General features: G+C 39.7%; 2 protein-coding genes across 4 annotated transcripts in view; one reads left to right on the top strand and one right to left on the bottom strand.

Moving 5' to 3' along the window:
* plekhg4b (pleckstrin homology domain containing, family G (with RhoGef domain) member 4B) overlaps positions 1 to 17,858 on the top strand; it is a 25,991-nt gene extending 8,133 nt beyond the window's left edge. Inside the window, exons 4-24 of one of the 2 annotated variants that reach the window (XM_004541451.4) lie at positions 3,799 to 4,002; positions 4,693 to 4,816; positions 5,238 to 5,331; positions 5,860 to 5,946; positions 6,173 to 6,289; positions 6,711 to 6,809; positions 7,013 to 7,155; positions 7,268 to 7,406; positions 7,500 to 7,622; positions 7,714 to 7,875; positions 8,009 to 8,877; positions 9,448 to 9,697; positions 9,973 to 10,062; positions 10,432 to 10,656; positions 10,830 to 11,000; positions 11,092 to 11,269; positions 11,390 to 11,506; positions 11,694 to 11,972; positions 12,395 to 12,621; positions 15,678 to 15,747; positions 17,524 to 17,858. In XM_004541451.4, the coding sequence (XP_004541508.3) occupies positions 3,799 to 4,002; positions 4,693 to 4,816; positions 5,238 to 5,331; positions 5,860 to 5,946; positions 6,173 to 6,289; positions 6,711 to 6,809; positions 7,013 to 7,155; positions 7,268 to 7,406; positions 7,500 to 7,622; positions 7,714 to 7,875; positions 8,009 to 8,877; positions 9,448 to 9,697; positions 9,973 to 10,062; positions 10,432 to 10,656; positions 10,830 to 11,000; positions 11,092 to 11,269; positions 11,390 to 11,506; positions 11,694 to 11,972; positions 12,395 to 12,621; positions 15,678 to 15,722 (3,743 nt within the window). In that variant the 3' untranslated portion in view covers positions 15,723 to 15,747; positions 17,524 to 17,858. The remainder of the gene's footprint in view (positions 1 to 3,798; positions 4,003 to 4,692; positions 4,817 to 5,237; positions 5,332 to 5,859; positions 5,947 to 6,172; positions 6,290 to 6,710; positions 6,810 to 7,012; positions 7,156 to 7,267; positions 7,407 to 7,499; positions 7,623 to 7,713; positions 7,876 to 8,008; positions 8,878 to 9,447; positions 9,698 to 9,972; positions 10,063 to 10,431; positions 10,657 to 10,829; positions 11,001 to 11,091; positions 11,270 to 11,389; positions 11,507 to 11,693; positions 11,973 to 12,394; positions 12,622 to 15,677; positions 15,748 to 17,523) is intronic. The other variant, XM_004541454.4, reaches the window with a different exon arrangement.
* On the bottom strand, positions 17,588 to 25,278 carry LOC143421074 (uncharacterized). 2 transcript variants are annotated; one of them, XM_076889960.1, is made up of 6 exons: positions 25,147 to 25,278; positions 23,036 to 23,212; positions 18,965 to 19,084; positions 18,820 to 18,876; positions 18,609 to 18,716; positions 17,588 to 18,524 (listed from the first exon to the last, which is right to left on the bottom strand). In XM_076889960.1, exons 2-6 carry the CDS (start codon positions 23,198 to 23,200, stop codon positions 18,423 to 18,425), a joined length of 552 nt encoding a protein of 183 aa, XP_076746075.1. In that variant the 5' UTR covers positions 23,201 to 23,212; positions 25,147 to 25,278; the 3' UTR covers positions 17,588 to 18,422. The 2 variants fall into 2 exon arrangements, with proteins under 2 accessions (XP_076746075.1, XP_076746076.1); XM_076889961.1 differs by having other exon boundaries at positions 17,588 to 18,521.

Genomic DNA, 25,278 nt, shown 5'->3' with positions numbered 1-25,278 from the left:
ACAAAACATACTAAGAAAAGCGCCTCACACAGAGTGCTTCAACAGTTTGAGTCTATAGTAGAATAACAAAGAGATGGTTCAGGGTCACCTGATCCAGCCCTAACTATAAGCTTTATCAAAAAGGAAAGTATTGATAATGTAGAGAGGGGGTGTCTGTCTCACAAATTTAAACTCGGCACTGAAGGGTCTGCCTCCAATTCTACTTTTAGAAACTCTTAAGAAGTACAAGTCTGAGAGTGAAGTAAGAGTGCAGTCTTTAAGATATGGTGCTGCCTGATCATTCAAGACCTCATATATCAGGAGAAGGATTTTAAATACAGGGAGTCGATGAAAATAGGCTAATATTGGAGAAATATGCTCTCTTTCTCATCTTTTTAGTACTCTTACTGCAATGTTCCAGATAAACTGAATGCTTTTAGGGAACTTTTAGAACTACCTGATAAGAATGAATTATAATTATCAGCCTAGAAGTAATGAATGAGACAGGATGTTTCTAATTTTGCAAATGTTGTGCAGATAAAAGAAGGCAGTCCTACATATTTGTTTTAAAATAGTAAATAAGGTGTTAATAGAGGTTATGCCATCCAGAGTAAGCTGGGCACCGTGCTTCTAAGATTTTTAGGACCAAATGTAACAAGAAAGAAAATTACATACAGGCTGGTATGTCTTTATGACATGCCAGTAGTTTAACTAATTGATTTGTATCATCTAGTTTCATCTGGGCTGCAAGTATATGTTGCCTAAGGGAAGCACGTGTAATGTAAAAAGTAGTGGTCCCAGCACAGAACTCTGTGGAACTCCATAAATACATTTCACACATGAAAAACCCATGCGTTTACCTGTACAAAGAGGAGTCTATCTAATATGGAGTCTATGATTCCTTTAATATTAGTGTCTTCTAATATCCGCAGGAAAACCTTGTGATCAGCAGTATCAAATGCTGTTCTAACAAGACAAGAAGACAGACGTGTCTACCATCAGAGTCTATAAGAAGGTCATTTGTAACATCATTAGCATTATCTGGATTATTTTGTAAACAATCTCTATGACACAAGAAGTCCAGAGAGTGGGACTTTTTGCTTATTTATTACTACACTAAGGATGTATTGTAGTTGCATATTTTCCTTCATTACTGTGAACACTGACACTTTAAATTGTGTTAACCCCAGGCTTGTGGTGGTGCTGTAGTACATATTCACTAATAAAATCGTAAAAGTAATTTATTTGTAGTTTTTAAAAGACACAATTAAAAAGTGTTTCACAGTCAGGATAAAATCCACACCAAGTGTAGCGTAAAAATCCTGACATACATGCAAGCAAAAGTTCATACATGTATGTACCTACCTGAATGGGCAAGTCCTTGCCATGCAGGCAAGTACGTGCATGGTAATTACGTGCATGCAGGTAAGTACGCTGTGATTAATAAAACTTTAAAATGAATTCTAAGTTTAAGTGGAAGCAAGTGGTGGAAGGAAAGAAACAGTGTTGATATGTCATCGCTAGCTGCTTTTTTTTGTTTGTTAACGAGGAGGATGGGCTGGGTAGAATTCCACATAAAGATATGTGAGGGAGACAGCGTGTAGTAAAAAGTTATTGACTGACAATACAGGTTTGTTTGTTTAGTTTTGTTTAGTTTTGGGGTTTGTTTGGTTTTTATCAATTTTTCTTAGTTGAAAGAAGCAGTATAAGTTTAGAGACTCAAATGCTGGTCAAAAATAGTATAGACCATTACTAGTATAACAAATGGTGATTTAATCTGTGATAAATCTCTGAGAAATGCCTCTGTACTAGAAAACTGCACAGGCATTTTCAAAAATCTGACAGAATCTGAAACATCTCAGTTTTAACAGGTTTGGTTTACCGATGGTTAAATCATCATGTCACTAATCAAATAATACACCCTGAGGTTATGAAAACCTCTTAATAGCTAGATGGTGGTTTTGCAATAACAGCCTGCAGCAGGACTGGTTATAACAGTTCATTAGATGACTACAGTTGGAGTCTGAGTGCTCATAACTCTCAGCTACTTCATTCCGATTGGTGACAGATAACCTTTCACAGCCCACTCTGTGTGTTTTTTGGCAAGTTGAGGGAACAGGTACAGTCCAACCCTGGAAAGAGCACTTTAGTCCCAATCCTGTGTTTTCTTTACTGCTGTCAGTCTGTTTTGTTTTCTGTTGGTGCGTTCTGGGTAGCTCAGGAAAACACTGATGTGAGAGTACCACCTAGGGAATCATGTTGTTTTTAGAGCTTCTTCCGTGAATTGAAATGTGAGGTTAAAAAAGGCAGTTTTGTTCATTCTCTAGTACTTAACATCGGGCAGTGCCAGACATTAGCTGTGAGTATTTGTGGGGTTTTTTAAAAAAGTGGTTTTAATTATGTTGAAAAAACAGCACTGGGCAAAAATACAGTATATAAATCAGATTTTTCAGAGATTACTTCAGAGGGATTGAATTTCAGCTTTTGGCAAACAGGTTTTTCCAGCAACATTATAGAAAGTCGTGTAAATTCTGTAAAAACTGGCATCCTATAGTGAGATGAGCCTTATCAGGAATGAGGGCTGCAGCAATCCCAGATGGGTTGCTCGTTTACACAAGTTTAACTTGGGAACAAATCAGCTGCTGGGGATGTTTTTGGAAAACAAACTTTTATAAATTGAGCCTTTGTCTTTTAACTATAAAAACCCGAAAGCTCGCTGACTCATACAAGTCTGAAAAACAAAGACTCTATGATTGATTAAATTACTTGTGATATGAGCCAACAAATATCCTGATTCTTATATGTGATCACTAAGTGATAATAACCAGTGCTTGTTTAGTCTTTGATGACTTAAAAAAGTGTCAAACACAGAAGATAGAAAGCAGACTGTGTCACGGGACAATACACAGGAAGCTTTAGCCTACTTTTGTCAAAACAAAGCATTTTAGGAAACCTGCAGCAAACACAAGCGTGGTCACACAGTCGCACAGGAAATGCACTAATTCTCTGAAGACAATAGAGGCTGAGCTGGGAGGGCTTATTATCACAGAACAGAGCAGGACAATACTCAAACTGCTTATACAGACAACACATCACAGATAGATAACTGCAAATTTATTATAGACATAACACTGAGTTTGTGTAAAGTTTTAGGCTCTGTTAATAGTTGGAGTACTTTTTAAAAACCTTTTTTTAAGCTAAAATGGCATATATACTGTCCAAAAACCACAAAAATTCAATTAGTTATCATGTAGAACAAAGAAAAGCAGCAAATTGTCACATCACACATGATAAAATCAGTGTTTTCAGGGATTTTAGCTTCTGGACCACTATTTTCTGTTGATTAATTCTAATTATGTACCGTGCATGCTCATCTGTCCATTTCATCCCAGTTGTTGGCCAAGACACCATGAAGTATCCTGTAGGATGTAGAGATACTGGATTGGATATTAGAATGCAGGTTTGCAGCCTCAGGTTCAGGTCTGTAAACTGTGGTATCAATTAAAAATTCCAGGAGCACAATTCTTGTAAAAAGAGCCTTGAGCTATGTAGAAGTGAATAGGAGGAGGTGCAGGTATGAGAGTCTGCCTGTGACTCAGCCTGACTAAACACCTGGACTCTGTGATGACTCAGGTGAACTCACTAATTGAGTGCACTTAGCTGGCCACTAATAAACACACTTTCATGAGGTATCACCGCTAGGAAAGAGAGTACAGAAGTGAAAGGAAACTTCAAATTTCTATTGATTGCACTGTGTTGTTGATTGCTTGCTTAATAAACATCAGACTAGTGCTCAGATTTTTTTATTTGTCTTTACAGGACAGCGTAACGACAGCCTGAACAGTGAAAGCAGGCGGCACAGAGCTAGTGGAGAAGAGTCGCACAGTCCCAAAGCTGCAAATGGGACAACAATCAGAGTGGCCTCGGTACAAAGCTCCTCATGTGACTATAATTTAACCTTCCCCAAACTGGTGTCAGAGGTCAATCAGGAGCTGCTCACATCAGCGGCTGTGATCCTGCCAGGTAAAGGACAGCTGATTCAGACCCATCAGCCTGTACTGAAATTATTTTATCCATCCATCCATTTTCTCATAAATCCTGAACCATGAAATAATTCCCGAAACATTCAGCTTTTTTTGAAATTGCAGTATTTATTGAACTTTCTAACTAATTAAGAAAAAAATGAATATCAATTTCCATATATGAGTTTTAACCTTGATCGTATTTGCTCATTTTTATCACATTTCTGATTTCCAACATTGCGCATCTTAAAAATGTGCACTTTATTTATGTTTTTTGGTGAAAATTATGATGTAATGTCTCAAAAATTAATAAAAAAATGATGAAAGATATTTCACTTCTTTTCAATTCTGAAATCATTCAAAAATAAAATAACACACCTCCCCCCCAAAAAGCGAAGGTAATGGACCGAAACTTTTCTATTGATGCTAAAAAAGCAACAGCAATAGAAACTGAAACATCTACTAAATTATCTATCTAAGGGAGGCCTAGACAAAACCATTAAAAATGTGTGTTCTTATTATGTGAGTGATATTTCTCCTTGTTTTTTTATCGAACTGGCATTTCCAAAACTTTTTTGCTCTAAAAAACATTAGTTTGTCATATCACTATGAAGCTTGAGCAGTTATATTTTTGGTGTGGGAAGAAAGTAGAGCTAAGTTCTGACCCCCATCTCTGCTTTCTCTCTACCAGGGACCAGAGACCGTAGTGGGAGAGCAGTGGTGCAGGTGTGCACAAGAGCTCCATTGTGGGCAAGTGAGATCTGCACCGTCCACGATCTGACGTGCTTACTTAGCTACTACTACTCAACTCTGCGGTAAGTCATGCATGCAGTATGCCGGTTTATTTTGTCTGGGTTAAAAATGACTTCTACACCTATCATTAACTTCTAAGGTGAACTCATCTAAGCTAGTGTTTTTAACACTTTTCCAGTTTTCTTTCCATTCCAGCTTTTATTTGGAGCTATAGAACAAAGAAGTCTTTCCATTAAGTATAGTTGAACATATTTTTTCATCCCTTATTAGATCTCTTATTAGACAACACGATGTGTTTGCTTTAAGGTCAACATCCATCCCCCCAAAATTGCTTAGAAAGTCTGAAACTTAACTTTAAGTGTCACTTCATCATCACAAAAATCTGTGTTCGTGTACAAATTTGTCAAGTGTCAAAATATTGTATCACATCATGCCATCATGTGTTTGACAGATGCTACAATAACTGTAATGCTTCGGTTTTAGGAAAGAAAGGCGTGATCAAGGTATAACTGTTGTAATAGACTGCAGAAGGCAGCAGCCTGTTCCAGCTCTGTTGTCATCGCTGTCTGAGTTTCAGGTGAGCCCACACTGGAAAACATGTAATTACCCTCCAACACACCCGGAGAGTTTTCAGGCCCTCTGCTGCCTCCTGCACTGTAATGTTATGTGTCTCTCTGTCAGAGATAAAATACTGCCTCATTCCTTACACATTTCCTTTTGTTCTGCCTCTCTGTCTCTGGCATAGTGCGGTTTTTCTTTTTAAGAGGCACACCTTAAACTTGTAGTGTGTGCACTTCCAAGACATTTTTCTGAAAAAGGCTGGCCTCAGGGCTTTCGCAGAGGAGCCTGTCCTTGCTTGTCTGCTTTTAACCACACGCTGGGAGCAGGCTGGCTGCAGCTGACTCGCAGGAGAGATATCATACTCTGATAATACATTTCTTCCTGATGTAAAGGTGATAATGCTGTAAACCTTGACACAAACATCCGAAGTCACTTTGAACGCACAGTACTTAGCTGTTCATAGCATAAGAACTATATGTTGTATTATAATCTATGTGCTTTAAGTGTATCTTAAATAAAACATGCTCATGTGTTTTTTTTCTAGACTTTAATACCACATGCACTTTACTCAGTTCTGTTCCTGTCGGACAAAGAGGTAGCAAGCAAACCCGAGAGAGACATCAGTGTACAGGTAAAAATAGAATAAATGTGCAGTATTCATGTTGGTGAAGGCTAGGCCTAATTTTGTTTACACACTTGCAAGAATTCATTTCCATTTGTTACAGGGATGATTTTTGAAAGTTTCTTATCTGATCTTATTACTGCAAGCCGTGATGACAGAGATTTTTTTTAAGCTGCGCAGGAGACGTGCTGTGACTGAAATCTGGATGTTTGTTTATGTTTTTCTTTTTCTCCAGACAGAAACTGTGTCATCTTTGAAGGCCCTGCTGAAGTACATTGACCAAACCCAGCTCACACGAGACCTGGAGGGCACCTTCCACTACGATCACAACCACTGGATCCAGTTCAGACAGGTGAGTGTGACTAAGGCGACTGGAGTAGAGTGTAAACATGTATGTAATACCTTTTTTCCAGTTTCATGGTTAGATGCTTGATTTCATAATGAAAAAAGACACCCAGATTTACAGGGCAATGCACCTCTAAGCCAGATAAACATAGGAGAAGTTTGCTTTGAACTCTTACTAAGACATGACTAATGTAACCAAGGATTTTGCTGTCTAAAACAAATTATAGCTGAGTACTGAAAATAATGTAAAAGGGGAAAAAAAGTAAAGCGTTCTGGCAGAAAGCCCCAAAGGCAAACTTCCACCACCAGCAAGCCAGTTGAAACATGATCAGTTTCACATTTGGTAATATCGCTGTTTTGACACTGTAGGTGTTAACAGTCTCACTTCCCTTGCTTTCATTCTTCCTCTTGTCTTCTTTTACTTACAGAAAATCGAACCTTTTGCCGCCAGCTGTAGTGCGGCCATCACCTCCCTTCAGGAGTCTATTAGCTCACTGAGCGCCAGCAGCAACCTAAAGACCTCTAAGGTCAGAGCAAAGCCCTGCAAACAGTCTGGCCTGCTGATTTATGTGTCTCCACTCACACACAATAGATGTCTGCTGGCTTTTTTTTTTTTTGTAGTAAAATGTTTACCAGTTTGTTTCATTCTTAGTTTCCAGGATATTAAAAAAAAAAAAAATCTACTGTGTAAATGTGACCATCCATTTACCCGTGTCCGTGTTTATGTCAGGAGGTGTCTGAGGTGTTAGAAAAGCAGAAGCATCTCATGAAGTGTGTACTAGATGACACCTGTCTAAACCGACTCCGTCTGGAAGGTGGAACTGTACTTGCCCGTATCAGGAAGGAAGAAGCCTGCGACAATGAAAACTACAGGTAGATCATGATAGGACGCAATGGTGCCCAATGGTCATAATGAGTAGTACCCATGATGATTAAAATAAACTTCCTGTAACCTGTCTGAATATTGTTTTTCATTTTTTTTCAGGGACACTGTCGACATGTTAAACGCACTCTACAATCAAGTAGATGAAGAAGTTCATAAGCTTGTGATCCTTTCAAACAAGTCACAGAAACAGTTAGACAGCTTGCTGGAGGCGCACAGGTTTGAGGAGCAAACTCAGCAGGTGACTTTTACATTAAATACCATATTCCCAGCTGCTCTGCAGAGCTTTTCTTTTCTTTTTTTTAGTAATTGACAATTCCTTTCTCTTTTTCAGATCAAACTTTGGTTCAGTGTCGCGGGAGAGAAGCAGCTTGCGCCTTTGGAATCATTAACTCTGTCTGCAGCCAAAATAAAGGAGATGAGAGAGAGCTTGAGCCAATTTCTGGAGGAATCAGTGGTAAAGATACCTCAACTTTTACGTGAACTGATTATGTTATATTTAACTTTTAGAAAGGATTCAGTGCTAAATTTATCTTTTTTGCTCACAGAACCAGCAGAGACGTGGCCTGCAGCTGGTCAAAGAGTCTCCAGAGGCCCTTCCAGAGGTTCTTTTCGACTTTAAACAACATCTGGGTTCCATTTTGAGCAGAGTTGAGCAAAGGAAGGCGAAGCTAGATATCCTAGCCAACCTGTATGAGTTCTATGATTCGGTAAGTAAAATTCATGAAAAATGATACCACATTTTAATTGATGACCTTTCTTAAAAGATTGAACACTGAATGGTTTGTATTTAGCCATATTGTGTATATCTAACATATTTAAACCACCTTTTTACACCTGTAGGCAAACCAGTGGATGGACCACTGTCAGGATTACTTCCATCAACTGAGTATGGCCAGCCCAGGGGGAAGATTTTCGCCCTCTGTGGTGCAGGTCCTACAGGATTACTGCACTGAAGCATCCAAATTCTCCATGGAAAACTTCAGCACGCTTAATGACATGGTGCTTTCACTGGAGTCTCCTGAGCAGCTGCAGCAGTGGAACGCCGTGTGGCACAAATGTAAACAGACCAAGCAGCAGCTGGAAGAGACTTTGGCTCGAGCCATGGCAGCAGCTCAGGACTCCACAGCTGCCGATACGGATTCTCTGAAGCCTGCAGAAGTTCAGATCATCACTCCAGAGCAGCGTGGAGCTAATGGATGTGTGCGTTTACCTGGACCAATTAAGCCATTAAATTTTGAGGACAACAAAAATCTCTCTGTCAGGCCTTTTTCCAAGAGTCCCACAAGTTCAATCTCCTCTTCATCACACTTCACTTTCTCCCCCGACAGCGAGAGCAAACTGAGACAGAGCCCACCCATGTTTGATGACACAGACAGCGACTGCACTATCGACTCGATCGTCTCCTGCCGCTCCGAGCCCATCTACTCTGGAGCCTCCCGGGTGCGCAAGCAACCCATGAAGAAGATCATGAAGAAGACCATGAGCCATGAGCTATCCCCGAGAGACAGCACCCACTCGGATGTCAGTCACATTCACGGATATACAGGCGTCTACATTAAGGGTTTGGAGGTGACCAATAACGTGTCTGCAGAGAAGAAGCTGCAGAGACCTGATGTGATGAGCCCCACGCTAGGCCGCAGCCGCAGCATGTCTACGCCCTGCAGGATCCATACCAGGCGCAGCGATGGAGATGGAAAGAAACAGAGCAGGTGAGGAATTAATCAGTTATATCAAGAATACGCTGGGATAGAATCTGATGAGTACGTAGTTATAAACAACACGTTTATGATATTTTTGTAAGAGATGGAAAAAAATACCACACAAACTAACATTTTCATGATAAACTACACCAGCCTCAGGCCTGTTAAGCCAGTCATGTGAAGTTTTTAAAAAGCCTTCAAATTCTCATATTAACTGCTTTAAACCTGCCTTATACTTTCTTGGAACCGACCTGTTAAAAAGTAGTGTGTAGTTTTCAGGTGATTACTAGGCTTTAATGACAGTCTTGTGGTATTACTTTAATGGTGTTACAGTCAGTTATTGTCAGATTAGTCATAGACTTGCGTACCTGCGAATATTACAGGTAAAAACAAACCAGACCAGCCAAAATATTCAACTTTTTATATTATGAAATGAAGGCGAACAAATCTAACCCTCAGATTTGGAGTTTTTTAACTGTTTTTTTTTTTGGGAAACTCTCTGTCAAACAATCAAAATTGTCCACATTATCATCCCTGTTGTTCTCAGTCTTAACCCTGATGCGTCCTTCTGTTCAACAGTAAAGTGCAGCACATCATGGACGAAATGATTTCCACAGAGAGGGAGTACGTTCGCTCACTCAGCTACATCATTGAGCACTATTTCCCCGAAATGGAGCGCCTCGATTTGCCTCAGGACCTGCGGGGGAAACGGAGCATCATTTTTGGGAATGTGGAGAAACTGTGGGACTTCCACAGCCAGTATTTCTTAAAAGAGCTGGAGGCGTGCACCCAATCCCCGCTGTCCATCAGTAGCTGTTTTCTGCGGCATGTGAGTATCCTTACACTTAATTTGAAACAGCTTTCAGGTCTCGTTGCTTCATCGAGATGTGTTGCTGTATAGTTACTAGCTTAGTTTGTCATGTAGTGATTGTTTCATTATCCCACACTGGTCCATTATTGCTTGTGTGCTCATGTACTCAGCAACAAAATGAAAGTACCTGGTGAATTTACAGTCTCTGAATCATTCGGCACGCTTTGTGAATCATTCTGACATGTCAGCATACATTTTGCTGTAGTGTTGTAACTTGTTAATGTTGTGTGCAGGAGGATCAGTTTGGAATGTATGCTCTGTACAGCAAAAATAAGCCGCAGTCCGACGCTTTGCTCAGCAGCCACGGGAACGAATTCTTTAAGGTGCGTGTAGAATCTCTTACTTTGGTTACATTCCTCACACAGTGACTGGATACAGGCTGCAAAACAACCTTTCAACCTCTCTGATTATAGACAGGTTTACGAGAAAATGACCCTACTGCTTACTGAACTTATTCATTCATGTGTCTCAGTTTCTATTTTAGGTGTTTCTTTTTAATCCGGCATCCAGTAAATTAAGCATAATTAGGTGTTAAAACAGGACATAATTTAGGGCATATGTAGTTTGTAATCATCAATCCCTCATGATGTCTGCTTTTGTAAGGATATCACAAACCCACGAATGAAGTGATGGCAGTTCTTTTTTTTAATCCAGGCAGTATCTAAAAGTGTAATGATGATTTCTTCCTCCAGAATAAGCAGATGGAGCTCGGGGATAAGATGGACCTGGCATCCTACTTGCTGAAGCCCATTCAGAGGATGAGTAAATATGCACTGTTGCTCAAAGACCTGATAAAAGAGTGCAGCCAGTCCCAGGAGCAGGAGCTGAGTGACCTTCGCACTGCAGAAGAGATGGTCAAGTTTCAGCTCCGCCATGGGAACGATCTGTTGGCTATGGACGCCATTCGGGGATGTGATGTAAGTTATAGGCAGGCACAGATATGAAACAGAGATACTCAAACTTAGGTCATCAAAGCTATTTTTGCTGGAGTTCATTGTGTTAAATGCGATACAGTAGAATAAGGTCAGACTCCCACCAGGAATCGCATTGTTCTCGCTGATGTGTGCAAGCAGCCATGTTTCCTCTCCAGGTGAATCTGAAAGAACAGGGTCAACTCCGCTGCCAGGATGAGTTCATGGTCTGGTGTGGTCGCAGGAAATACCTCCGCCAAGTCTTCTTGTTTGAAGACCTCATCCTCTTCAGTAAGACCAGGAAGATAGAGGGAGGATATGACATTTACATCTACAAACAGTCTTTCAAAGTAAGAATTTATTGTTTGAGGAGGATTTATTTTGTCTGGACTGCTTTTAGAGTAGAGCTTTACTTTTATATTCTTATTGTTTTCTGTATAGACAGCAGAGATAGGCATGACCGAAAATGTCGGTGACAGCGGCCTACGCTTTGAGATCTGGTTCCGTCGGAGGAAGTCACAAGACACGTTTATACTCCAAGCCAGCTCTGCAGAGGTCAAGGCGGTGTGGACAACTATTATTGGGAAGATTCTGTGGAGGCAGGCGCTCAGAAACAGAGGTCTGTTTCTGTGACAGACTGTGCACTTTGACACAAACTCTTAAATACATCATACAAAACAAATAAGGTGACACACACGAACATTTAGTCATTGGAGATATTTTTGTGTTGGGATTGTAGAGCTGCGCATGCTGGAGATGGTGTCTATGGGAATTGGAAGCAAACCGTTCATGGACATCAAGCCAAGTGACGCAGCTATCAGTGACAGAGCCATTGAGTATACCATGAAGGGGGCAGGTGAGCTGACTTTGGGAACTAAATATTCTTTTTCTTTCTAATGGAATATCTGTGTTTGCTATTTGCGTCATAATCAGTACAATTAATGCATTAATCTTTCTGAAGGTGTGATAACAAATAAAGTACCACAACATTGGTTTTCATTGTTGCTTATCTAACAGCTCACTTCACTTCTCTCTAACGCCAGAGTCGAGGACGAGAGCGTCCATCGCGGTGTCCTCATTTGAACACGTGGCCTCGTTCAAGAGGCCTCACTCCACCATCTCCAACAGCAGCACCTCCTCCTCCAGCAGCCAGTCGTCCTCCTCCCTGCTGGGCTCCCTCAATCTCCACCTGTACTCCTCACCCTCTCACCCGCACACACTTTCGCACCCAGCAGGCAGCGTTCCCTCCTTTACCCAGTGGCCCTATGACTGCATAGAGGAAGATGAGCTGGAACAGGACACCGTGAGCCAGCCCTCCATGAGTGAGTGACCAGATGTGCATTCGCCGGTTTTGTTTTGTTTGTTCACAGTTTCTCAAGTGTGAACCTTATCCAATCTAATCACAGAGCACAGAACAGAGCAAACTTTGGTAATTTGCACTTCAAACTAACCCAAAATTATTACACAAAACTGCATTGCATGATAAACAATAGAACAAATAAGTAGACATGTAAATAAAACATGCAGTTAGGTGTCATGTTTGCTGCTACCACAAGGAGTCACCAAAGTCACAAATTCCTACACATAAAATGTGTAAATAAATGTCTTTTTGAACACTTTAATAACGTGCAAATGACAGAAAATTTTAAACTCAAGCTGTGAATGAAGGGAACAGAGTCCTGTCTTGCTGATCTTGTATTGCTTTATTTATATATCTAATTTTTCTCCACGCTTTCTGTGACAGTCATTGAGAGCTCTGAGACATCCTCTCAGTGTACATCCAGTGAAAGTGTGACAGGACTGAATACGCTCGCCGTACCCGGGCACACCAACGTCACCATGGAATCTTACAACAACAATGAGTCCTCTTCTTTCCTCTGCTCCACCACACCTCCATCCTCCATAGCAGAGCCCTCGATTTTCCAGAAAGATGAAGACCTCCAGCCCCAAGGCACCAAGTTTATCACAGCAGTGAGTGTTTGATTTCCGTCATTGTTATTGTTATATATGTAAAAGAAAACTGAGGCTGTATTGTTGCAGCCATCACATTTTTTCATACTTTACCTCTGCCTAGCTTCACTTCTTCCCTTCTCCTATGATCATTTTCATGTTACAGCTTTCTAAGAAGTTGTCATTTAACTTTGGCACATTGTTCCCTATTTGTGGTTCATATGTGCCTCTTTGATTCTGTGTAGCAGTCTGGAAAGCAGAAAAGACCAAGACAAAACACGCTCAGTTGCCACTCAGTTAAGGTTTTTGTGGAAACCTTTTTTTTAAAAGTGTTAAATTGTATGTGTGGTCATTGTGGTTAGTGTTAGCAGTTTCCACTGTTATTCAACTGCATCATTTGTTTCTGACAGTCATTTTCCATTCAGTTAATAAACGCAGGTGGGCTAAATAATACAACATCTCTTTGTACAACATATATAACAGGTCACCACAAACAAACCAAAACTAATCAACAGGACTTTTCAGTCCAAGTGACATTTCCTGAAACCCCTTTCAGACATGCACTCCCTCCCAGCAACGTGCTGATCTTTGAACATGTCGGCTTCGTTTCTGAATTCATCTGTCACGCATTTTCGCCGTTCTTAATCTGGAAGCGTGATCTTTCTCTCTTTCTAAGCCCGAGCGTGAGAGGCAGGTGCAGCTGCTGCAGCACGCAGTCTTTTCTAAGGAATCGTAAATACACAGACGATGCCCGCGAGCGCGAGACAACTAAACGATCCAAAGTGTGATGACAGTTCGACAGACTCATTTGGACATTAGTGGCAAAAATTGCATAAATAAGGCTGTAATTTGATGAAGCGAGCAACGTTTGTAAAGCATTTTGAACATTTTCTGCAAAGAAACTGCATGACTGTCTGGATTGGCTGCAGCTATATGTGCCTGTTATTGTAGTTTATAGTTTTTAAGATAAAACAGCTGAGGCAGAAATGAGCAGTTATTTACATCTACGCTCATGTTATTCTAAAATGTCTCTCTGAAATCTTTTTTTTTGCAAACAGCAACAACATTAGGATTGGAAAGAACAGCTGTTCAAAAAACAGTTTAAAAACTGTTGAACAAGAAATATAAAACTACTTTTTAAAGAAACTTCAAGCTGGAAACATAATTTACTTATTTTACTCATTTTAATTTACATAATACTGCACTTCACATAAAGCAGGCCGTCCATCATCTGCAAACCTTTTAAGGTCTTTTCTTGAAAATATATATGTTTTCATCACGTTATCTACACCTGGATCTTTAGCTACGAAGCGCACACTCCTTATTAGACAGCTATACTAATGAAGCAGAGTGTCCTGTAAAGGGGAACTGGTTATTTAAATGTTATTTTTAAGGTGGATGTCTTGAAGCAGAAGTACAGTGGGGCAAAAAAGTATTTAGTCAGCCACCGATTGTGCAAGTTCCCCCACTTAAAATGATGACAGAGGTCAGTAATTTGCACCAGAGGTACACTTCAACTGTGAGAGACAGAATGTGAAAAAAAAATCCATGAATCCACATGGTAGGATTTGTAAAGAATTTATTCGTAAATTAGGGTGGAAAATAAGTATTTGGTCACCTCAAACAAGGAAAATCTCTGGCTCTCACAGACCTGTAACGTCTTTTGTAAGAAGCTTTTCTGTCCCCCACTCGTTACCTGTATGAATGGCACCTGTTTGAACTCATCATCTGTATAAAAGACACCTGTCCACAGCCTCAAACAGTCAGACTCCAAACTCCGCCATGGCCAAGACCAAAGAGCTTTCGAAGGACACCAGGAAAAGTATTGTAGACCTGCACCAGACTGGGAAGAGTGAATCTACAATAGGCAAGCAGCTTGGTGTGAAAAAATGAACTGTGGGAGCAAACATCAGAAAATGGAAGACATACAAGACCACTGATAATCTCCCTCGATCTGGGGCTCCACGCAAGATCTCATCCTGTGGGGTCAAAATGATCATGAGAACGGTGAGCAAAGATCCCAGAACCACACGGGGGGACCTGGTGAATGACCTGCAGAGAGCTGGGACCAAAGTAACAAAGGTCACCATCAGTAACACACTACAACGGCAGGGAATCAAATCCCACAGTGCCAGACGTGTTCCGCTGCTGAAGCCAGTGCACGTCCAGGCCCGTCTGAAGTTTGCCAGAGAGCACATGGATGATACAGCAGAGGATTGGGAGAATGTCATGTGGTCAGATGAAACCAAAGTAGAACTTTTTGGTATAAACTCAACTCGTCGTGTTTGGAGGAAGAAGAATACTGAGTTGCATCCCAAGAACACCATACCTACTGTGAAGCATGGGGGTGGAAACATCATGCTATGGGGCTGTTTTTCTGCCAAGGGGACAGGACGACTGATCCGTGTTAAGGACAGAATGAATGGGGCCATGTATCGTGAGATTTTGAGCCAAAACCTCCTTCCATCAGTGAGAACTTTGAAGATGAAACGAGGCTGGGTCTTCCAACATGACAATGATCCAAAACACACCGCCCGGGCAACAAAGGAGTGGCTCCGTAAGAAGCATTTGAAAGTCCTGGAGTGGCCTAGCCAGTCTCCAGACCTCAACCCCATAGAAAATCTGTGGCGGGAGTTGAAAGTCCGTGTTGCTCGGCGACAGCCCCAAAACATCACTGCTCTCAAGAAGATCTGCATGGAGGAATGGGCCAAAATACCAGCTACTGTGTGTGCAAACCTGGTAAAGACCTATAGTAAACGTTTGACCTCTGTTATTGCCAACAAAGGTTATGTTACAAAGTATTGAGTTGTATATTTGTTATTGACCAAATACTTATTTTCCACCCTGATTTACGAATAAATTCTTTACAAATCCTACCATGTGGATTCATGGATTTATTTTTTTTTCACATTCTGTCTCTCACAGTTGAAGTGTACCTCTGGTGCAAATTACTGACCTCTGTCATCATTTTAGGTGGGGGAACTTGCACAATCGGTGGCTGACTAAATACTTTTTTGCCCCACTGTAGTTGCTTCTATAGTTTCACTCACTACTTTTTGCTCTTTTGTTTTTACCAGAGCAAGACCTCTCATATAGCAGTAGGCCTGTCTACATTGGTCTGACTCAGAGCTGAGGGGTTTTAGCTCAGTAAGTAACCGATGTCACAGGGGTGGACATCTGTAATGTTCCCTTCACAACCTCATTAACAACTGTGAGGATGTAGCCGTGGCCTGAATACTAATATGTGTGAAAAAAAAAATTTCTTTTGTGTTGTGTGCTGCGTGGGAGTTTGTCCTGATGGGTTTAGTGGGTTTAGTGGGCTGTCCTTCTGATGGGTGGTTTGGCTCTTTTTCATGTTTCTCTACCTTTTTTGGCATGAGGGTGAAGCGAGTATCATAATAAAAACACGTGTTGTTGAGATTGTGCATGCTTGAACACATGCATGTTATGTTTTAAGAGTGATTTTTTTTTTGTATAGTATCTGTGTGAGTTTTGCGTTTTTAAGAATCTTGCTGTTTTTTAGCTCAAAAAGTGGAAGAAATTTTATTTTTTTTAAAAACAAGGCATTTATAAAATAGCCAGTGCAGCTGGCAGTATTAACGTGTAGACGTAATATATTTTTATAAAAAAAAAAAAGACACCATAGGCTCTTTAAATTCTAAGATAATCTTGTCCTTAGTGGCTCTAAAGGTTATTTAAATGACACGCTATCGATGTTTATGTAACACCAAACTAAGCAAAATGCAGAAGCAGCGTGTGAAGAATTATCTCAGACGCTACACATGTCACTTCACATGTTAAGTGTGTGACAGTATAATTAGAAAGAGGGTGAAACTGGAGATGTTTGGCAGTTATGAACAGCACCATGTTTGGTAAAAAGCAAACACAGCATATCACCACAAACACCTCAAAACACCTCAAAACTGTCAAGCGCGGAGGAGGAGGAGTGATGATTTGGGGCCTGTTTTTCAAACACAGAACCTGGGCACCTTGCAATCACAGAGTTGACCGTGAACTTTTCTTTATACAAAAGTATTCTAGCATCAAATGTGAGGCCACCTCTCCAACAGCTAAAGCTTGGCCCAAATTACAGAGTACAGCAGAATCATGGTTCTGCCGTCCAGTCAACGTCCAGTTCTTGAAGTTAAGAGCGCAGCAGATAAGCAAATACAAACCTCAGTAACGTGAAGCACTGTAGTAATAAAGACCAAAGTTTCTTCAGAGTTGTGTGAGAAAATGATAAGGTCACACAGAAAACCATAACTTCCAGTTACTGTTGCTAAAAGTGGTTATACAGCCTCCTGAATTGTGCACCGTACTTCGTTTTTTACACGCTGCTTCTGCATTTTGACTGCATAGATAATAACACAGTTTATTTATTTATATCTTTTAAAAGCTGGTAAGAACTGGGTGTCCTGATAGGTAAAAGCTTTTTATGATCCCTCTACCTTTAAGCATATTAAAGGTATGCGTTGTGACAAATAAATAAATCACTCATGTACTTTCTGTCCAACTTTAATACATTTAATAAACATTACAGGTTAAAAAAAAAAATTTGAATGTTTTTGCTTTAAGTGCCACACAAATAAAACATTTAGTAAAGAAAAAGCTGGCATCTTTATTTCAACTGCTGAAGGTTGTGTTGTTTTGGTCGTTTTTTTAGACAGTGCACAGTTTTGCTCACCTTCCTGATGTTGTGTGAAACCCTGATGCCTTAAAATCACTAAGCATTTTACAGTTGACAGGTGTTCATCTAGCATGCGATGTGGTTTTGCTTTATTAAAAGGTGTATTGGGAGTGTTTTCTTAACTGACATGCTTAATGCTGCATGTTTACTCAACTTAAACCTTTCTGATTGCATCATATTAAAAAAAGTATTTTTTACACGTCTTTTAACATTTTTCGTTTTGCATTTCTTTGCAGCTTTGAGGTCTGCAGGAGGCAGCAGCTTGTACGTCACGGCGAGGAGACGGGAAAAATAAGCGGATTAAAGCTTCACAGCACTACAACTTTAATGACTAAAATGCAACTTATTACATGACATTTCGTTACAATACTGTAAATGTATAACTGACACATAATATACGCTGTCGTGATGGTACGTCAGAGGTCTGTACATTTTTTTGTAAGCTAGCCATGTGTTTATACTGTAGATGTATTTTACAAAACAAAACATAGCTGACCAATCCCGACAATGTTGTACTGTCGCACTTCTCTTGCAGTCAGTCCTTGTACAGAAGATTAAAATGTTTTAAACACGTGGTTGTATTTGTTGTTACACTGGGGGAAGCTGTTCTTTTACATACAAAAGTCTTCAAAGTTGAGCAAAACGCTCAGTGCGTGAAAACATCTCAAAAGTGTGAGTGCACGCAAAAACATGCAACCGATATTTCCACTGATAAAAAAGTATGAGTGTAAAAACCACACACAGAGGGACCCTTGCAAATATACAGAAGTGAACTAAGAGACTCAGCACTACCGTTAAACAAAGAGATGCAGGGGCTGAGTAGAAAAAAGGTGGTTTTTCCTGCACATGAGAGAAGCTGACACTCGTTTACCACAAGTCCTGTGTTCTCAGTCCGAGTCAGTCTTTACACACAGACCACAGCCCAGGCTGTGCAGCGGGGGTTTGTACTCCAGTATAGACAATTGAGACAAAACTGAAAGCCACACTCAGACTATAGAAAACACTAAAGGTTTGCATCACTTAACTTCTTTTAAGCATAAATATATTGTTCCCTATTCCTCTTCATTCAAACACTTTATTTACAGAATAGTATTATTTATCCTCACTTTCTTCTCAGTAAATTTCATCAGTTTGATTATTTGTTTTTTGCACGTTTCTCTTTGGAGAACCAGAAGCAGAGGACTGCAGAGAGGGAAACTTCAAGCCCCAATACACAAAGCTCCAGTATCTCCATCTGCTAGAAACAAATAAAAACATTACATTTCTTTTACAAAATTATAAAGGAACAGTTTTGTTTTGTCATATTTATAACGTGTCTTACCCTCAGATGATCTTCATTTTGTGGATCCCACTTGGCCAGGTCGACGCTTATCAGAAGAACTGCAAGAAAGGCCACAATAATGCAGCCGCCGTTTACTGTGAGGCACACCTGTAAAAAAACAACAACAAAAACACAGTATTCTTTAAACTAATGATCACATTCACCATCTGTAGCTGTATTATCTGTCAGACTTGTGCTGGGTTTTACTCACACTAAGCAATGCTGGGTATTTGAACAACAGGTTGGAAACAATTCCGGCGATTATGAACTGCAAAGGAGGAAAATAGAGTTTAGAAAGTACCAGAAATTAGTCTTCTCTACTTAGTACGTAATTTTCTGTTTGAGCAGAGACGTACCAGCGAGCCGCTCAGTTGGGAAACTCTGAACAGAGAGAAAAGCGACTCATGGATCTCCTGGGTTGCTGCAAAAACTATTCCCACTCCGATGCTGAGGAGGCCACTCACCATCTGCAAAGACTGAAGGAGCAACAGAGACATAAAATTATTAATATTTACATGGCATTAAGATCAACAGTCTTTTTTTAAGATTTATTTTCGGCCTTTCTAAGAAGGAATGAAATGCGTGAAAGGGCCTGGGGTTTAATTGAATTGAGGCCCTTGCAGAAGCATTTAGGTCAACTGTATTTCGCATTAGGAAGCATTCTGTAGTGAGTTCTCAAGCATGGATCACATCATAGACGAAGTCTGAATTCTTGATTTCTTCATTGTCACCTTTAAAGGCTTCTTATTGACACAGACTTGTGGCCGTGGCCTGGAGGTAGTGGAGGAAAGTGATTAAGCCAACAAGCTGTGGTAACACATTTCTGTTTATCAGATGGACTGCATGTGAAAAGACAGAGATATTGTAGAACCTGGACTTATTTTTATTCATGCATTTAGCGAGTTCATGGTTTTATTGGTCGGCCTATTTGAGATTACACTGTGCTGTGTGGGGCTTGTGAGTCTAACATAAGAGGGATGCATTCACCTGTTATATAAAGCTCAGAAAGATAAGGATCGCTTCATGACAAATGCAGTTATTTGAAAAAGATTTTTCACAGTCGGCTAATTTTTCACAGCAGTTTCTTTTTCACACCCCATGATTCAACAGCTTCTAGAGCCACTTTTAGCAGCAATAACTTCAAGTTCCTGTATGTATGTATAGTTTATCAGTCTCTCACACTGGTGGGGAAGAATTGTGCCTCACTCTTCTTTACAAAAGCTTTAGGTTCATTGAGGTTTGTGGGCATTCATTTATATACAGCTCTTGCCACAGCCAGGGCATTTCAATTAGAGTTGTGGTCTGGATTTTCATTGGGCTATTGCACCATCTTGATTATCTTCTTTTTGGGGTTGTTTTTTCAGCTTTTCTACTGGCCTGTTGTATGAGCTGCTTTTCAGCAAAACTGTTGCTGTTGGACAGATGACCTCATGTTTGTCTCTAAAATAATTTGATATATAAAGGAGTTTACAGTCACCTCAATGAGTGTAAAGTCCCCAGGTCCTGTAGCTGCAAAAATAAGCACCTCCACCCTCTATGTTTGACAGTTCGTATGGGGTGTTTCTGTTAACTCATTCACTGCCATTGACGTCTATAGACGTCAATTACGTTTTTCAATGGGAGGGGCTAGAATACAACCTCGGGCAGCTTGTCAGTGAATTTTATTTTTTCATATATTTGTAAATAAATTGTTTTGATAAAACATAACCTTTCTCAGTGTTATTTCTGTTTTATAGAAGTGAAAAACTATTTTATATGTTAGAGGTGTCACAAAGCAAGAAATATTAGTGTCAAAGGCACTTTTCTGCTTGAAATGTATTTTTCACAAAAAGCTCGTTTTCTCCCTTTTTTTGGTCAAAACAGGCATTTTTGGTGGAACCCACCTCTCTTCTACAGCTGATTACGAAGGAATGGAAAATGGTAGAAACAAGCTTTTTTTTTTTGGATGAAAGAAGAGAGTCTGTTCTTCATTTTGGTAGGTTCAGCGTTTATATGATCATAACACACAGTTTTCTGTGGCTCTTCAAAAATGAGTAAAAATGCTCAAAAACCCTGGCAGTGGGGAGTTACCTGATTTGAAAATGGCTGGCAGTGAATGAGTTAATATGCTGCGTTTTTGTTTTTTTTGGGGGGGGGGTTTGCCAAACATGCTGCTGTGCATTTTGTCAAACATCTCTGCTTTGGTCTCACATGCCCAAAAGATTCCAGAAGTCTTGTAGCTTGCTTCAGATCCAATTTTGCAAACCTAAACTGTGCAGCCGTGTTCTTTCTAGGGAGAAGATTCTTTCTTTTGGCACGTTTTCCAAACAAGTTATTCAATTTAGGCTTTTTTAAAACTGTACGGTCATAAACATTTAACATTTAACACGCTAACTGAGGCCTGTAGAGCCTGAGATGTGGCTCTTGGGTTTTTTGCAATTTCTCTGAGCGTTGCACAGTTTGACCTAGGAGTGAATTTGCTGAGACCTCCAGTCCGGGGAGGATTACATGCACCGGACTGCTCCACACCAACAAACTGACAAAACGTCAGCTTTTATTCAGGTCCCATGAAAAGTTTCATTTTCACATGATCATATACGAAAAGAAACATCATTATCCCATGCACGCCTGGGTGCAACAATATTACTTTACAAATGAAAACTATTGTGCTCACATGATAAGTGCCCTGGACAGAAAACGGCATTGTGCTGTGGACAGCTATGAGAAACATTTACAAAACATTGTTTATGGTCTTCTGAAAAGCTCGCTAACAGCGGTTTGATGATTTTAGCCACTGTTATATTCGACACATACAAGTGTTTGGGTGTATGGGTAAATGATAAGCTTTTTATAATGTGCACATTGCTAATCTTTCCAGGAAGCTCAGAGCGAAGGTTTTTATTTGATGAATCAAAATTACTTTGCAGTTTCTTCTAAGAAAAAATGGGTGCAAGCAACTTTTCTTTCTATGATTTATTATAGTATAGATGTACTATTTATTATAGTATAGATTTATAGATAGTATAGATATAGTATAGTATAGATGTACTGTACTGCTCGCCACCTCCTCAGGTATACAGATTCTTGTTTCAGCGTACCACACTTCTCTACAATTTATTGCAAAGTCTCCGAATCGCATTCTCTATGGTAGGTAACGATACTGGGTAAACTCCCAGTTTGTACTTTGTACCCATCTCTGTCCAAGTACCAATAGTTACCAGCTATGTGCCACTAACATTTGCTATTAGATGTGCCGAGGGTTTTGACAGACCTGGTGAAAGCTGTGTTTTCGTACTACGTACTGTGGCATGGACTAGTTTGCAGAAAGGGTTAAACTTTGACGCGTATATCTATTGTTGAATTATAGGAAACAGTTAATGAGATGTGGATGAACTTTTTTTAATGTGGTTGTGGTGGATATTAGTATATTGTTTGTTATACTGTAGATTTTGTATTTTATGATGCGTATGTTGTATTTTATACAATAAAATAAAAACATTTTGTATGATCCCATCTCTCTTGTAAATTGGATGGATTGACAGTATCTCGGTGGCTGGTAAAATACAGGTAACTTAATAAATCCTAGACACATTCACACAGCAACAGGACAGATCAATCTCAGATCCTCTTACAATAACCCTTTTTTATTCATGAATTCCTAAAGAGAACATTCTTAATTAATTTTAATGTGGAAAACTGTTCTTATGCATGATAATCAGTTACTGTAGGTCATTACTCTAAAGAGCTAATAAACATGCCTACATAAGCAAATGAAGGCAAAGAAGTTGATTATGAGCAATTGTTCGATGGTATTAATATTAAATAAATAAGTTTGTGAACTTTATTATCTATCCTTTAGTTTTAAAAGCAATTGTGCACACTTTTTACCAATTAGCACATTATAAAGGGTTATATGAAACAGTTTTTATACATGAAGCAACAAAAACACCGAGCATTTCCTGTTGCTACTGCCCACATCTGCTCAGAGTGCTCTTGTTATTTTGGGTAGGTCTACACATCATATGTGCTTTGCATGAACACTCATAAATGTTTTTAAACATGAAATTAAAAAGTAAGAAATAAAAATTCCCCTGTGGATGTCTATGCAACGTTTGAAAAAAGGATTCATACATTTAGGTGTGAGAAAATAAAACAGCTTTGGTCCTTGCTTTTTTTTCTCGATGTGCAACATACAAAGTGTGAAGCATATTCTTAAATAGCAGACAAAACAAAACAAATCCAATGTGAGAGGTTATGCAGGTCATTAAATTTTGGGCATTTATGAGAGCTTATAGGGTTTAATGACTGCTCATATCTTTGTTGACAAAGTAGTTTGTATTATTGTATTTTCTCCTTTTGCTGGTATTAGCAACCATCAGCGTGCAATCGCTCTGTGGCACATCACTCAAATTCACACTTCACAAAGACTGTTGTTTGAGTCCTCTTACCCCCAACACAGCTGGATGTTTCTGCATCAGATCGTGCAGTGGCCCTTTCTTGTCTGGTATCATTTCAGAGGCCTGATAATAACGCACTACTGGCTGCTCCCTCTGTCCACCTCTGTGGCAATCGTCCTCATCATGGATGTCCATATCAACATCAGCGCAGGCCATGGTGCTTCTGGTCTGGAGAGATAATTGTTTTCATTATCATCCATCCATCCATTTGCTCCCGCTTATCCTTTTCAGGGTCGCGGGGCATAATTAAATCATTGTTAGCTAATTGTTAACTTGTGTATGTTGTGTGGTGCTTTTTTTATATGGCGCAACTACTGCAAAGGCCTTGAGAACAGCTACATGGTATTTTTTTAAATATAATACTGTAATGTAACCGTGCATGTAAAAGATCCAGCAATCCCTTTTGTCCTCTGCAGAGGGCATAACTATGAGAATACACTTTATGCACTCTGTATGAGCCCTACTGTGTGGTCAAGAAGACATCCTGGTCTTTCTATTGATAACACATTTGTGGGGCCTGGCTAACAAGAGCACATGGACTTTCTTTTCAAAATAACAGGAATGGCAGCTTCCACGTTTTATAGTATAGTATAGTATAGTATAGTATAGTATTCTTTGATAAAGGGCTTACAATTTCTAGAGAAGGAAAAGCCTTGTTTCACACAGACACACCAGCTTTTGATTTATATAATTCATACTAGAAGTGCATTAAGCTTTACCTCTCCTGTCTTCATCAATTCAGTTTCAACCAGAGAATTATTTTTAACATGAAAAATGAAAACAGAACAACATTGCTCATAACCACAGCTGGCGCTGATTATATCAGACGGAAAATAGGTAACTAGGTTTTAGAAAAAAAAATGTCAGCACATACCAGACCAGAGGGAGGTGCTCATCTCCAAAGGCAACATTAAAACCGAAAATACTCTTCAACATATCTGTGTTCACGCATGACTCAAATTTAGTGATTCCTAGTAGTATATATAGGTCAAGACAGATTAGGCTTCCATCAAAGTGACAGAAAATAATTAGGTCCTGAGGTCCTGACCACAACGCTGAGACCACCGAAGGATGAGTCCCTTCACAGGTCGGTGTCCTGTACGGCCGCTGAGAAACACAATCCCACAACTTCCGAGTCCTAACTTACACAATGCTTCCTATCCATAATAGAGTGTCATCATTTTGCTCCTGTTCAGGGCCCTCAAAACCCTTCAATCTGGCCTCCTCCACCTCATCTCCTGACAGCACTGAGTCCGACTCCCCTTCTACAGGTCCTAGTAAGATCCTTTCTCGCTCAGTCCTCTGTAATGCCATCCGTGATCATTGTTAAACCCAGGTTTAGGGGAGTATTTACATGCACAGAATGGAAAAAAGTTTGACTATGAGGAGTTCTTTGTTATAATAACAGTATTCCAGGATTTAACAGTTTTAATATTAATGAAATAGAAAGAAATGCACAGAAAAATGGAAGAATATCATTACATCACATCAGCCTGCGAGCAAACAAGACCTGATGTCCACTACAAGGGACGGATGATAACACATATGAAAGAAATGTTGCCGTAATGTTTACTTCAACCACAATACTTAAATTATCTGAAAAAAATCTTTCAGCAGGATTTTAAAAAGTAAGAACGAAGGTTTCCTTGAACTTTTTCTAACACCGTGAGGTGATTATTTATAGTTATTGTGCTGCATTCAGGAGACAGTTGCATATACTATTGCTACTTCTTTGCCATATATGGTGGATACAACACACGATACTGTTTTACTGAATTTGTTTCAAGAGACAGCAAGAAAATTCAAAAGTGAAAGATATTATGTGTTAGATTTATAGCCGTTTAAAGAGTCACACATTTACAGGCCAAAAAACGACAAAAAATAATGTTAGTTATCATCAAACCGAGTGAGAGTAAAAACGACAAAAAGTGGATTGTGACAGCAGCTGTAATCCACATAGGCTTTAATGATTTTTAAAATTATTTTTTTCTAACATGAAAAATCAAATCTACAAATATATACAGATGGATGTGCACAAATGCAAATATATATATTTTAGCAACGATTTTTTTCAGTGTAGTAGAGAAGATCGAGAGTCTTACCCCGTTGGGCTTGAGCAGTCTCTAATTCACAGTCTGCATCTGTCTCGCTCATGAGTCTTTCTCTTTAGGCATGAATTCAACTTCCCTGCAGCTCACAGATGAGGTCATCGTGCCCTTCAACTTCCTCCCTCT

This window comes from Maylandia zebra, linkage group LG11, assembly GCF_041146795.1.
Source record: "Maylandia zebra isolate NMK-2024a linkage group LG11, Mzebra_GT3a, whole genome shotgun sequence".
Taxonomy (NCBI): domain Eukaryota; kingdom Metazoa; phylum Chordata; class Actinopteri; order Cichliformes; family Cichlidae; genus Maylandia; species Maylandia zebra.
Note: the sequence above shows the minus strand (reverse complement) of the source record. Positions and strands in the feature narration are given on the sequence as shown.